A 12,598-nucleotide genomic window follows, 5' to 3' on the forward strand; every position below is an offset into this window, starting at 1 on the left:
CACAGGAAGGTTTTTCAGGTTGCTTTGGGCAGCCTGATCTAGTTGAAGATGTCTGTGCTCATTGCAGGGAGGTTGGACTAGATGGCCTTTAAAAACCCTTTCCATCTCAAACTATTTTATGATTCTATGATGCGATGTGAGGTCACTAAAACCCTTGGCCCTGAAGCAGCACTGACTGCTCTCCCTGGGTGGGCTGGCTTGGGATCTCTTTACAGAGATTATTGTCCTGATGTACAGTATCACTCCTGGAGACTGTCACTGCCTCCACGCTGCAGTAGGTCCCTGTGGAAGGCAGGGGATGGGGCCTAACACCTCACTGTGTCTGTCCCCCAGACGTATTCCCTCAGCCTGACCTGACGGACGAGGGTCTAGCCCGCCCGGTGCTGGCTGGCATCGTTGCCACCATCTGCTTCCTGGCTGCTGCCATCCTCTTCAGCACACTCGCCGCCTGCTTCGTCAACAAGCAACGCAAACGCAAGCTCAAGCGCAAGAAAGGTGAGTCCCTTCCCGGTGTGCTTCCTCCCTCCCCCCCTCCTGTCTCCTCCTCGTTTCTTCCTCCCTGGTTGTGTTGTGGTCGTAACCTTCTTCCCTGTGTCTGTCTCTTCTTCGTCCGTGCGCGTCCTCAGGTGAAGCCCTGACTTGATCCCTCGGCTGTGCCTGAAAAGCGCCCGTGGTCGGGAGCGGGAGAGGCAGGGTGGGTGAAGAGGCGCCAGAGAAATAGCCTGGGAATTCCGAGGGAGCTCTCCCACGTGGTGATAACTCCTAGAGCTGGGGGTTTAGGGCTGGGGTGTCCTCTGAGATACAGATGGGGGTCATCACTCACCTTCTCGAGGTTTCCCCCCTTGGAGCTGGGCTCTCCAGCTGCTCCCGGCCCGGAGTGGGCAGTGCCATGCTGGGCTAGAGAAGACCCCACAAAGGAGACCCTGCTGCTCTGCTTCCCGAAAACTGGGACTGCAGCCTCCATGCAGGAGCGGCCAGTAGGGAAAAGGGCGTCTGGGGAGCTGGAGAGGGCAGGGAGTTGGTTCCTTCTCCTCCAGCCTGTGGGGCTGTGGCAGCAGGACGGGCAGGACCCTGTGACGGGAGCTGTTTGTTGTCAGCAACCATTAAAGCACTGGAGCAATGAAACCTTGGCCTCTTGTTGAGTGTCTTTTGTTGTCTTGATGTTGAGTCTGTCTTGTGTCTGTCGTGTTGCGCCTCCTCAGCGTTCTCTCTTCTTTCCCCTTTTTATTCTCTTCCAGACCCTCCTCTCTCGATAACCCACTGCAGGAAGAGTTTGGAGTCCCCGTAAGTATCTGTCTTAGATGCGGCACCAGGTTGTGGGTCTTCAAGGTGCCTCCTTCCTACAGTTATTGCAAAGCTCAAATGGAAATATCTCATCATTACTCGGTTGCTTCTGACAAGTTGTTTTGGGTGTTCCCTGAACTTTTGGGAGCACAGCAGTTCACAAGAGACAAATGGGCTTTGGAGCAGAAAGCAGCAGGGAATGCAGCAAACTGAGCTAAGAGATGACCCTGTTGGATCTGTAAACATTGACCAAGCTGGAGTTGGCTGGTGGAACTCAGTGGCACACCAGCATGAAGGGGCTCCTTGAGAGGACTAGCCTGCCGCATAGAGTCCTCCCTGCCAGCTCAGTACTTTTGAGTCATTCTCTGTTGGCTCTGTTTTTTCTTGGGAAACACATCTTTTCTCATCAAGAGTCCCCTGCTGAAGCCTCTTTCCACTTGTGCCCAGAGGTGGTGGGTCGTGGTGCTGCAGTAGCCACAGCTCCTTGTGGAGCCCATCAGAAGCAGGCATGGCTGCAAATCAGTGGGAGCATCTTCCCAATGGGAATGCGAGAGCCTGGGATGTGGACACCTCATGCTTTGGCTCCTGGACCGTTGCAAAATGTCCTGGTGCTGGTGGATCTGAATCTTGTTTTTTTCTGGTTCATCCACTGCACTGAAATAACCTGCACTGTCTCTGTTGGATCTGCTACCTTGTGCCTCACAATCCTGTTTGTCCAAGGCTTTCTGGATAGGGATGAGGGAATTCTTCTGATGCTCTCTGCCTTTTGAGGCTCTCAACCTCAAATCTGAGTGTTGAGAATGGGAGAAAAAATTGGTCTAAACTGAACCATCAGCATCTCCAAGTGAGATGCTGAGTTCTGCAAGAGGGGACATTTACCTGCTGTAGCTCCTTTCAGGGCCTTTCCTGGGCATGAATAGCTCAGGTGAACATAGGAAGCCTTTGAAGGAGTTGGAAGTGAGCTCTGGATCTGTCTTTTGTCCCGGTGGGGCTGTGGAGCTTTGTTGCTAGGTGTTGGTGGAACTTATTGCGAAGTGTTGGTGTGAAGTGCCTGCCCCAGGGGGGATGCTGAGTGTGCCGAGCTCCGTTCCCAAGGAGCAGGGATGTTGTGCGCGGCTTCTGGCAAGACTTTGCCATCCTGGTTAGGCCCTGCCCATTTCTCACAGTTCCTCTTTTGAGGGCTGGTGGCACTTTGTTTTCCGGATCCAGACAGTGGTTCTTCTGGGCAAGAAGACCTCCTTTCCCCTCCGGGTGACCGTCCCCTCTCTCGGTTTTTCTCCCCTGTGGTCCAGGTTGTCTTCAGGCAAGGTGAGTCCCGAGAGCATCCGCACGCTCCGTCCCCCCTCGGAGTCCTCTGACGACCAGGGTCCGCAGGCCAAGCGGATGCTGAGCCCCACCAAGGAGAAGGAACTCTCCCTTTACAAGAAGACCAAACGAGCCATCAGCAGCAAGAAGTACAGCGTCTCCAAGGCGGAGGCCGAAGCCGAGGCCACCACCCCAATCGAGCTCATCAGCCGCGGGCCCGACGGCCGCTTCGTCATGGACCCGGCGGAGATGGAGCCCTCCCTGAAGACGCGGCGGATCGAGGGCTTCCCCTTCGTGGAGGAGACGGACATGTACCCCGAGTTCAGGCAGTCGGACGAGGAGAACGACGACCCCGTCGTCCCCACCTCCGTGACCGCCCTGAAAGCGCAGCTCACCCCTCTCTCCTCCAGCCAGGAGTCCTACCTTCAGCCACCAGCATACAGCCCCCGGTTCCACCGGGCGCTGGAGGGTCCCGGCGCCCTGCAGGCCACGGGCCAGGCCCGCCCGCCGGCCCCCCGGGCTTTCCACCACCAGTTTTACGGTTACCTCAGCAGCAGCAGCCCCGGGGAGGTGGACCCGCCGCCCTTCTACATGCCAGAAGTCAGCCCGCTGAGCTCGGTCATGTCCTCCCCGCCGCTGCCCCCCGAGGGGCCCTTCGGACACCCCACCATCCCCGAGGAGAACGGGGAGAACGCCTCCAACAGCACGCTGCCCCTGGCCCAGACCCCCACAGGGGGCCGGTCCCCCGAGCCCTGGGGCAGGGCCGAGTTCCCCTTCGGCAGCCTGGAGCTGGCCCCCGCGCCGTTCCCCCACCAGCTCCAGCCCTGCGAGGCAGCTGAGGGCTCCCAGCCCACCGGCTGCCTTCCTCGGGGGCCGCCCCCCTCCTCCCTCCAGGTGGTCCCCGCGTCCTACTCGGGCATCCTGCCCCTGGAGGCACCAAAGAGCTGGACCGGCAAGTCACCGGGCAGGGGTCAATCCTCCGTGCCCGCTACCACCAAGTGGCAGGACAAACCTATGCAACCCATGGGATGTCAAGGGCAGCTAAGACATACCAGCCAAGGTATGGGCATACCCGTGTTGCCTTACCACGAACCGTCCGAGCCCGTCGGCCCCAGCGGCACAAGCACATTCAGCCTGGACACCAGGTGGTACGAGCCCCAACCCCGACCTCGGCCCAGCCCTCGGCAGGTCAGGAGGGCTGAGCCCAGTTTACATCAGGTGGTGCTACAACCTTCAAGGCTTTCTCCTCTGACCCAAAGTCCCCTCAGCTCCCGCAACAGCTCCCCGGAGCTGACCGCCCGCGCCCGGCCCCGGCCGGGCCTCATCCAGCAGACGGAGGTGTCGGAGATCACGCTGCAGCCGCCCGCGGCCGTCAGCTTCTCCCGCAAATCCACGCCGTCGTCGACGGGATCCCCCGCGCCCAGCAGCCGGGGGGACAGCCCCAGCTTCCGACCGACCACCGCCTTCACCCCCGTGGGCACTGGCTTCTCCAACTCCCAGGGCTCCTCCCTGCCCGTGGACACCATGGATGTTTTCGGAGACATCCCCTCTCCGAGGAGGGCTGGCGAGGAGATTCTCCAACCGGAGCCGACATCCACCACCACGGTAGCTGCCACGGGGTAAGTGTGTGAGCCCCGTGGTGCCCCTCTGGCCCCTTCCTGGCTTCCCCCACCCTGCCTCACCCGCTCCCTCTGACTCCCTCCCTGCCATCTCCATCCCAACTCGTAGGGTCTCTCTGGGCACGCTGCAGCATCCCTTTTGGAGACGGCGTCCCGCGGGCTTTGCTAGGCAGAGGTTGGTGCCATGGGCGTGGGTTGCATGGCCGCTGCCCAGGAGTGCTGGCCTTTAGGGAGGCGACATTCCCAGTGCCGGTGGCACATTTGCCTCCGGCCTGGCCGCTCCCTTGGGAATCTGGGAGCGCTGTGACTCGGGCTACGGGCCGTCCACCAGGCGTGCAAAGGCCTGGCTCCCGGCTCGCTTAGGTAAGTGTCCTGGTGTCACTGGAGGTTGTTTCCTCTTCTAGTTGCTGGCTCTTGGCTTTCTTCGAACGTTAGGGCCGCCGCCGCCGCGCCTCTTGTCTTCCTCCTCTTCCTTCCCGCGGAGTCTAGAGAGCTTTAATGCATGACAGAAACAGCTATCACGGTCACCGCCCCACCTGCAAAAGGGATGCTGCAGCCCCAGGACGCGGGCAGGGAGAGATCAAGGACTTAGCCACACCAGCAGCATGTCAGGAGAGGAGGAAAAATAAAAATAAACTAAGCCCAGCGGAGATCGGGAGGCTGCCGGCACGCTCAGATCCTGCCCTAAAGAGGGATGTGGCTGCACTAGACAGTAGCGGCTGGTTTTCCAGGTACCAGGGTTGCTCCAGGCAAAAGCGTCTCTCTCTCTCTCTCTCTCTCTCTCTCTCCTCTCTCTCTTTCTCTCTGTATTTCTCCTCTTTCCCTCCGTCTCTCACAGCACCTTAGACCCCGTAGCCGTGCTTTCGTCCCATCCTTTCGTCTTGCTTCATTTTGGCTTGTTGTCTGGCGGGGTCGAGCCCCCTCCTCCGGCTTGTGGCACAGAGGAGTCGGGGCCGGGGCTCCCAGCCCCGCGGAGCCGGCGTGGTCGGAGGCGTTCGGAGGAGAGGCGTGTGTTTTGGGGAGGGGGGAGGCAGCGTTTCACCCCGCAGTGCCCTCCGCATTTCACTCTCTCCCTCTGGTACCTGGAAGCGTTATGGCCTTAGAAAACCCCTCCGGCGCTGCACGGAAGGCAGGAGGGCTCAGGGGAGAGAGGATGGGGAGGGAGAGGAGCTGAACGAGCCTGAAATGACTTCTGTGTGCCTCTGGAAACCACAGCTATGGAGTGATGCAGTTAGGCATGTAGTCATAGTCCATGTCTCCTGGCAGGGCACCCCAAGGAGACCCAGCTCCAGGACAGAGCCGTGTTAAAGCAGCACTGTTGTCCGTGCTTTTATGCAGTGTATCCATTCGCTTCGTTGATTATCGTTTTCGTTACTTCTTTTCCTTTCTCTTCTGTTTCTTTCCCCCTTTCTTCTCCAGCCTCGTTTCGTTTGTGTTTCAGTTTGGTTTCTTTCCCTCCTTTTTCCTTTGGAGTTGTTGACGTGCTGATGTGTTGCGGAGCTCGGCTCCTTGCGGGTGTTGATAACTGCTTTGTTTTTGATTAATCTCAGCTATCTGGGCAGTGTTGTCGAGACAAGCTTCTCCTCAGCTCAATAGGTAAGGGTGATCCATGTCCGAAAGGATGGTGTGGGTGCTGTGGAGGGTGGCCGGGAGCGGGGCATGAGAGGGGACACGGAAGGGGCTTTTCCAATACCATCTCTTCCTTTAAAGGGGAATAAGGAATCCGAAAACACTAGGAAACTACCTCTGGACGCACAGTCTCTGTGGCTTTTGGGTTTCCCCTCCCAGCAGCAGGCCACTGCTCCCCTGCCTTTGGGGTTTGGGATGAGCCAAGCTGTTGTCTCCCCATGGCTGCCCTTCCTTTTTTGGAGGACAGTGACACATGGCACCTTTGGCCCTGGCACGGTGCACAAGGGTTGAGTGGTATTAGGAAGGTGAGTGTTGAGGTGGGGCTGTCCTGGATGATCCAAAGCAGGAGGAGCCCACGGCCAATCCCTAGAACTAGGTGAAACAACCACATCTGGAGCAACCAGCTGCAGACAGCTCAGAGCGGGGCTCCAAAAATCAGTCTCCAGCTGCAGTCTAGCACATGGAGAATTTAGTTTCCAGCAGTACTTGGATCTATTTTCTTTTTCCCAAGTCTCCTAAATCATGGAAAATGGGAGCAGTCTTTCTCCCAAGATGGATTGTATGCTTGGCAGCAGCATAACTGTGGTTTCAGGCTGCCAGAGAGGTGTTTTATCCTTCCCAACACAAGTGTAGTCGTAGTAGAATCCCTCCCTCCCTGAAATTCTTGTTGGAGAAATCTCCAAGACTTCTTCTGACCCAACTGTAATTAAACAGCCCTAAGCAGACCTTGAAAGACTCTCCCAAGAAAATTCCTCTTGGGCTGCCTTCATGAGGCTGGTTTCCTAGATGGCCATGGGCATCCCTGGAACTGGGATGGAGTAATATGGAGATAGTTTTCAGGCCTTAGAAGCAGTGAATGTTTTTAAAACTGCTAAATCCAGATAGGATCATACTAATTTGTGACCCTGAGGATTGGGAACGCTGACCTATTTGGCTGTCAGCCAGGCTGGTTATGAAAGGAGAGGTGGGACTGCAGATAGGAGCATTTCTAGGGCCAGGCCATGGCCAAACTTCCTTAGGACTGGCCTTACAAAAACTTTGCTGCCTTGGATGGGAAGAGTCAAGGTCCTGGCCAACACTCTCCAACAACCTGTGGAGCCTTGTTGCGCTGGAAAAGAGCTTCACAAGAGAGATGGGATGCCCAGAGAAATCAGGGGGATGTTTGCAGGAGAGGGGAATTCCTCCAGCTGACCTGGAGGGTTGTCCTGGGGTGTGGAGAGCAGGAGAGGTAAGGAAGGAGTGTTGGGTCATGGTGATGGGAGCAGGGACAGGACGTGTGCTTTGTGCAGGAGCTCAAACCCCTCCCATCTGAGCCTTGCAGCCCCCAAAGCTCTTGAGCACTTAGCCACCCTCTTCTGTCTTTCCCTGCTGATGGCAGAGCAGGGTATCCCATGAGGAGCAAAGCTGGCACTGAGCCTTGGTGAGATCTGGGCTGTGCCAGGCAAGGAATAGGGAAGCCTTCTGTGAGGACGTGGCTGTTTATTCCTTTCTCTGTGGCACTTGCCCGCTCTGGGAGCATCAGGGACATGAGTGAACGTGGCTTTAGCACAGCAGAGCTGAGTCCAGGCTCACGTCTGAGTTTGGTGTGCTCTTGCTCAGAGATCCTGGCTGGCTCCCATCTCCAGTGCTGGGTGCTGTGGGATGATGGATTTTGAGGAGCAGGATCATAGTGCCCAGCAGGACACTTGCTGTGTCCTTCTCCAAGATGCTGCTGAGGGGCGGAGTTGCAGGAGCGACTCCAGAGTCATTATCAACAAAAAGGGGAAGCCAGAAGAATAAATCTCAGTTAATAAGTGAGGAATCCCGTAAAGAGCCCAGCCAAGTAGTTTCTTGATGGTTTGGGGTCATAAAATTGTCAGTGCGTGCAGAGCACAGGGATTTTATACCAGACCAGCCAGATTTCTGTGCTGCAGTAATAAAACCTGAGAGGAGGAGAGGGAGAGGCAGCGTGTGGGCTCGGTGGTGGCTGCAGCGTGGTGGCTTTTGTTAGGTGAAGCTCAGGTAGCTTTTATGGATGGACAGGGATAAATAATGCTGTTACCGAGTCGGCACCAGGAGTTTTCCCATCTTCTCCTCTTAGGATGCACCGTGCATCTCCGGACAGGGAAAAGGGGGCTGTTGTCTCCCTGCAGAGGGAAACCCAAAAACCACAGACGAGGCACCAAGCTCCCCCGCCCCTCGGCACCGCAGCCTGCCCTGGGTGGCCCCGCCGGCCTCCCTTGCCAGGACAGCACTGCCAATGCTGGGAGTTGGGGGGCTTGGCCATGGTGTAGAGTTGAGTGATGAAGGGACATCGGTGCCAGGAGTGCGAGAGGAGCAGCACCCCTCGCTCCCTGCTTGAAAGAAAACAGGTTCCCCTTTAAAGACTGTCCATGTGCTGATCCTCTGCATGTGTTTCATGCCTCCTCCCGCTTGGAGAAGTTGTGAGTCCGCTTGTCTGAGTGCGTTTCTCTTTTCTTTCTTAAGTATTATTATTATTATTATTATTATTATTATTATTATTATTACTATTATTTTATTTTTCTTTTCAGTCTCTTTAATTTACTTATATATTTTTCTCACTCCTGTTTTTCATTTATCTTCCTCTCTCCCCCCTCCCTCTCCCCGTGACTGTATCCCCCTCTTCCTCTCCAGTCCGGCCCCTTTTCCCTCGCCCTCTCTCCTCTCCGTCAGCATGGTGGTGAAGTCCGTTGTGTAGATGAGTTGTGGTGTCTGCAGACCTGTAGAAGGTGTGCTCCTTCCCTCAGCCTCTTCCTCCCTCATTGCTGTGCCTTGGCAGCAGCAGCAGCTCTGGGGCCAGGGGCCGTCACCGCTGTGTTTCTCTAGCACCTCTCTGAAGGATCCCAAGCATTCCGGGATGGAGGCAGCAGTCAGAGCTGCCTCAGAGCAAAGTGGGAATTCTGACTTGCAGGAGCCTCCTGTAGGAGAATTGAGCTCTTCATCTGAGGAGGATGAAGGGTTGAAGCACATGGTGGCCGAGGCACAGTGGGCTCCTGTCCAAGTGGATGCTCGAATTGGTCCAAGTGAATGCTCTACCTCGTGCAAGAGGATTCTCTAACATGCCCAAACTATTTCTGGATGTCAGTGTCTTGAGGAGAGAAGGAGAAAGGGAGTGTGTGTTGAGATCTCCAGGAGTTTAAATATATGTACTGTGCCCTTGAATCTCCTGCACTCTTCCTTTACATGGGTTCCCTTTTTGGGTGGAAAGAGATCGGTGATGCCTTCAGGGATCTTCTCCCTTACATCTTTGCTTTGTATGTGGAAGGACATTTGAAGAAGAGCAGCTGAATGTGTGTTGGGTTGGATACTTCTTCTCCCCTGGCTACCTGCTCCTGTCCTGGGGCTCTCAGAGGTCCCTCAGTACCTTTGTGGCCTCTCCAGTACCTCGCAGTCCATGCAGTTCAGACCCTTGCTCATGCAGAAGGGTTTTCCTTTGGAGACTTGAGGAAAACTGCTGCTCCAGGTGTTTGTGGTGCCTCACAGAAGGCTTGTGTCAGGAGTTCACATGGGCTTCTCAAAGCTCCTTTGCCCAGCTCTACACTGAAGTTTCTAGAAGAGGTTTGCCCACCTCCCTGAGCCTCTCGTCTGTTGGTATTCAAGATCTCCCTCATGCACGGGCAGCTGCCCAAAATGTTAACTCTGGGGGCAGGAAGAGGCTTTTGGCTGAGCTTAAAATGAAAATTAATTTGAAATAATCAGAGCCCTTTGAAGAAATAAAGGGTGGGTAGAGCAGATAAAATTTGGCTGGTGAGTAGCATCATTCTGTCCTCCTCTGTATCTCTTCCTTGCCAGAGGTCAGACAGTATTTATGGTGACACATGGGTTCAGCACACTCACTGTTTATGTTTGTGTGTATAAATATGAGTCCAATTACGGAGAACTAGTGGAAATGAGCTTCAGGCAATTTCCTCATAATCCCCTGCGTAAATCTGTCTAATTTTGTCAACATGCCACAGTAGCATCTTCTTAGAAAGAAAAAGGAGTGGGAAGAGCAAGAGCCTTCTAAGAGCTGTGCTTGAATAATATCAGCAAATACATGGGAAGAGGTGGTAGAAAGCAGGTGCTGATGGGCAGGATGGTGGCAGGATCACCGAGCCCGACAGTGTCCAGGGCTTGGCACACGTGAGCTCCATGGATGATGTGGAGCAGCTGAGGCCACCTGCATGAATGTACCTCATGTGCAAATCATAGAAAAGGTGGATATTAAGGGGGAAACCCCTGTTATTGACCATTCAAGCAGGAATTGCTGCAGGGAATCCCGTGCTGTTGGACCTGTGGGTCGCTGTGGTCCTACTGGGAGCCAGCATGTGCGTGGCTGTCCGTGTTGGTGCAGCTCAGTGGCTGGGGTGGGCGGTGTAGCCTCTCTCATAAGAGGCTGGTTGCACTTGGGAGCAAGGTGTTTATGCTCTGCAACTGCAAATGTCGCCTTCCCAACGAGGGAAAGCTCTCGCCTGGATCCAACCAGCAGGACTACCAGCATGTCTAATGAGTTGCTTCATCTTCAGCTGACGTGCTGCTCTGCTGGGAGCTGGAACAGAGGCTCTCTGGGAGCTGGAACAGAGGCTCTCTGGGAGCTCTCTGCACATTCACTTTTCTGTTGCAATGGGAAACATGAAAAGGAGCTTTTCTATGCCCAGTGTTTGGGTTTCTCTTGCGTCTGCTGTACCTCAGCTGCTTCGTCACCTCATGCTGCACTTCCCTGGGTGCTCTCCAACGCTGCCAGCAGAACTCAGAAGCTTTGCAATTGCACACATCTTCAAAAAAACCCCACCCTTCTGCTCCCCAAGGGGAAAAATCCCTTGAGAGCTCTTTGCCTGTGCACTCCAGCTGAAGTATCACCGCTCTGGAGCCGCCTGGGATGTTGGATGTGGAGTGTTGCTGTTGTGCTCTGTGGAGATGCACAGCTCTGTGGTGGTGCACAGCCTCTACCTGGAACCGGGGGGAGATGAGGAGCTCCAAACTCTCTGTGGGTGGGTGTGCTCTTGTCCCACAGCCCAGGAGTGCAGGGTCTGTGCTCCAGCCTGTGTGTTTGTCCCTTCCCTGCCGCTCCCACCGGCATCCACGGTGTTCTTGCAATGCTGGGTGGGTCTCACCTTGCTGACAGACTGGGAGGATGTCATCCACAGCATTTTGGTGCCAAAGCAGGAGTCTGGACATGCTGATGTTGCCTCCTTGCAGCCAGCTGAGGCAGCTCCTCTGCCTGCCTATCCTGCTGCCTGTGGCTTGCAGGGTTTGCTGATCCCTTCCCCACTCACGGACATCTGAAGATGCAGGAGCTGCCATCAGCACCGTCCTCTGCGTGGTTGTTGTGAGAAGGTTTGTCATTGACCTCTGGTGACCGAGCTGTGAGAGCAGAAGAGAGTCATCTCCTTTCAAGATGAAGGCACACTGGTTTAAGTTTTCCTTTCCTCGCTGGATCCTGGCTTCAAGCATTGGCTTTACTGCAATAAAAGGTGCTTTGTGGATGCCTCCCCTGTCGTCTCTGGACACCTTTGTCTACAGGTTGCTCGGTGATGACTCAGGTTGACCTGTGGCCTCAGACTTGTCCCTCTGTGCCATTAGAAGTTGGTGCAACTTGGAGGGTGATGGAAGTAAAATGAAGCAGGGGAAGGAGATGGGAAAGCAGCAAGAGGGGGGATGCTGTGATGTGTTATAGATAAGAGCTGGACTGCCCGCTCTCCTAAGGAAAAGGTTTTCCTCTAATGCTCTGCTCTCTACAGCAGTCATGCTTTCCAGGCCTTGGATGGGAAAAAAAGGTACAGTGAAGGAAATAAAGTAAAAAATCCCTTTGCAAAGGGGAGACTGTTTCACCTTGAGCTGGTTCCTGTAGAAGAGTTCCTCAGGGGCTAGAGCTGGAAAGCTATCCCTTGCAACTGCTGGCTCTCCTGCAGGAAGCACCCCTTTGCAAATCCCCTCCTTGTCCTTGCAATAAAACCTCGTCAGTGTTTCCATCTCCAGCTCCCAGCCTCTTGGTGTTCCAGGAGCAGATGCTCCCGTGCTGTTGCGTTTCTGTTGTCGCCTCTCACAGGGACCTGGGAACGAGGTACCTCTCCCGGCTCTGTCGGTGTGTGCCCTTCGTGTCCCTGTCTGTCGTGTGGCCCCTGGTTTTTTTTGGCTGTGGGAGCAGGGCCAGCAGGATCCTGCCTCCCCACTGTTTGTGGCGCCGGTGTTGTCCGCCACGGATGGCTCGTGGTGCCCGTCTCGATGCTGCCGTGCCGCTTCTGCCTGTCTCTTTCTCTCTTTCTCCATCCCAAGGGGTTTCCAACCACTTCCCAGAAATACCTTATCGGACATAGGATCTGCCCCGTCCTTTTTTGTTTAGCAGTGTTGGCATGGCAGGCAGGTGGCAGGTGAGCTGGGGTGCCCGTGTTGGACGTGGCCGGTGGGACCGGCCGGGTCACGGCGCTGCTCGGCAACGTGGAGGGGAGACGTAGGGGCAGCGGGGACGCCTCGCTCCCTTCATCCCGCGCTCCAGCACGCCTGGCTGGCCCTGCTCCCTCAGCCCTGGGTCTCTCACCTCTTCCTTTTCCACGGCAGAGCTGGCTGGGGTTGCCCGATCCCCCACCGGGGACGTCCAGAGGCCCGAGCGCGGCCGAGAGCCGCTGACGGCGCCTGTCTGCTTTTCCTTCCTAGAAAACGTCCATCTCCGCCCGGGGACGCTGCTGCACCTGAGAGGCTCGAAGCTCTGAAATACCAGCGGATAAAGAAGCCCAAAAAGTCATCCAAGGGCTCCTCGAAATCCAGAAAACAACCCAGTGAGT

The 12,598-nt window shown here is 55.7% G+C and overlaps 1 protein-coding gene across 8 annotated transcripts in view; it reads left to right on the forward strand.

The window, feature by feature from the left end:
• Positions 1–12,598, forward strand: part of IGSF9B (immunoglobulin superfamily member 9B) — a 49,484-nt gene that overhangs the window by 25,698 nt on the left and 11,188 nt on the right. For 5 of the 8 annotated variants that reach the window (XR_003529704.1, XM_027655526.1, XM_027655527.1 and 2 more), the window contains 4 exons: positions 334–495; positions 1,239–1,284; positions 2,577–4,208; positions 12,471–12,592. Coding sequence is in view for 7 of the 8 variants with exons in the window: in XM_027655526.1 (XP_027511327.1) it covers positions 334–495; positions 1,239–1,284; positions 2,577–4,208; positions 12,471–12,592 (1,962 nt within the window). In the remaining variant the exon portion in view is untranslated. Of the gene's footprint in view, positions 1–333; positions 496–1,238; positions 1,285–2,576; positions 4,209–4,317; positions 4,384–4,612; positions 4,743–5,758; positions 5,805–12,470; positions 12,593–12,598 lie in introns of those variants that run through there. The other 3 variants (XM_027655531.1, XM_027655530.1, XM_027655532.1) reach the window with 3 other exon arrangements.

This window comes from Corapipo altera, unplaced genomic scaffold (genome assembly GCF_003945725.1).
Source record: "Corapipo altera isolate COAL_440 unplaced genomic scaffold, ASM394572v1 71, whole genome shotgun sequence".
NCBI classification, from domain to species: Eukaryota; Metazoa; Chordata; class Aves; order Passeriformes; family Pipridae; genus Corapipo; species Corapipo altera.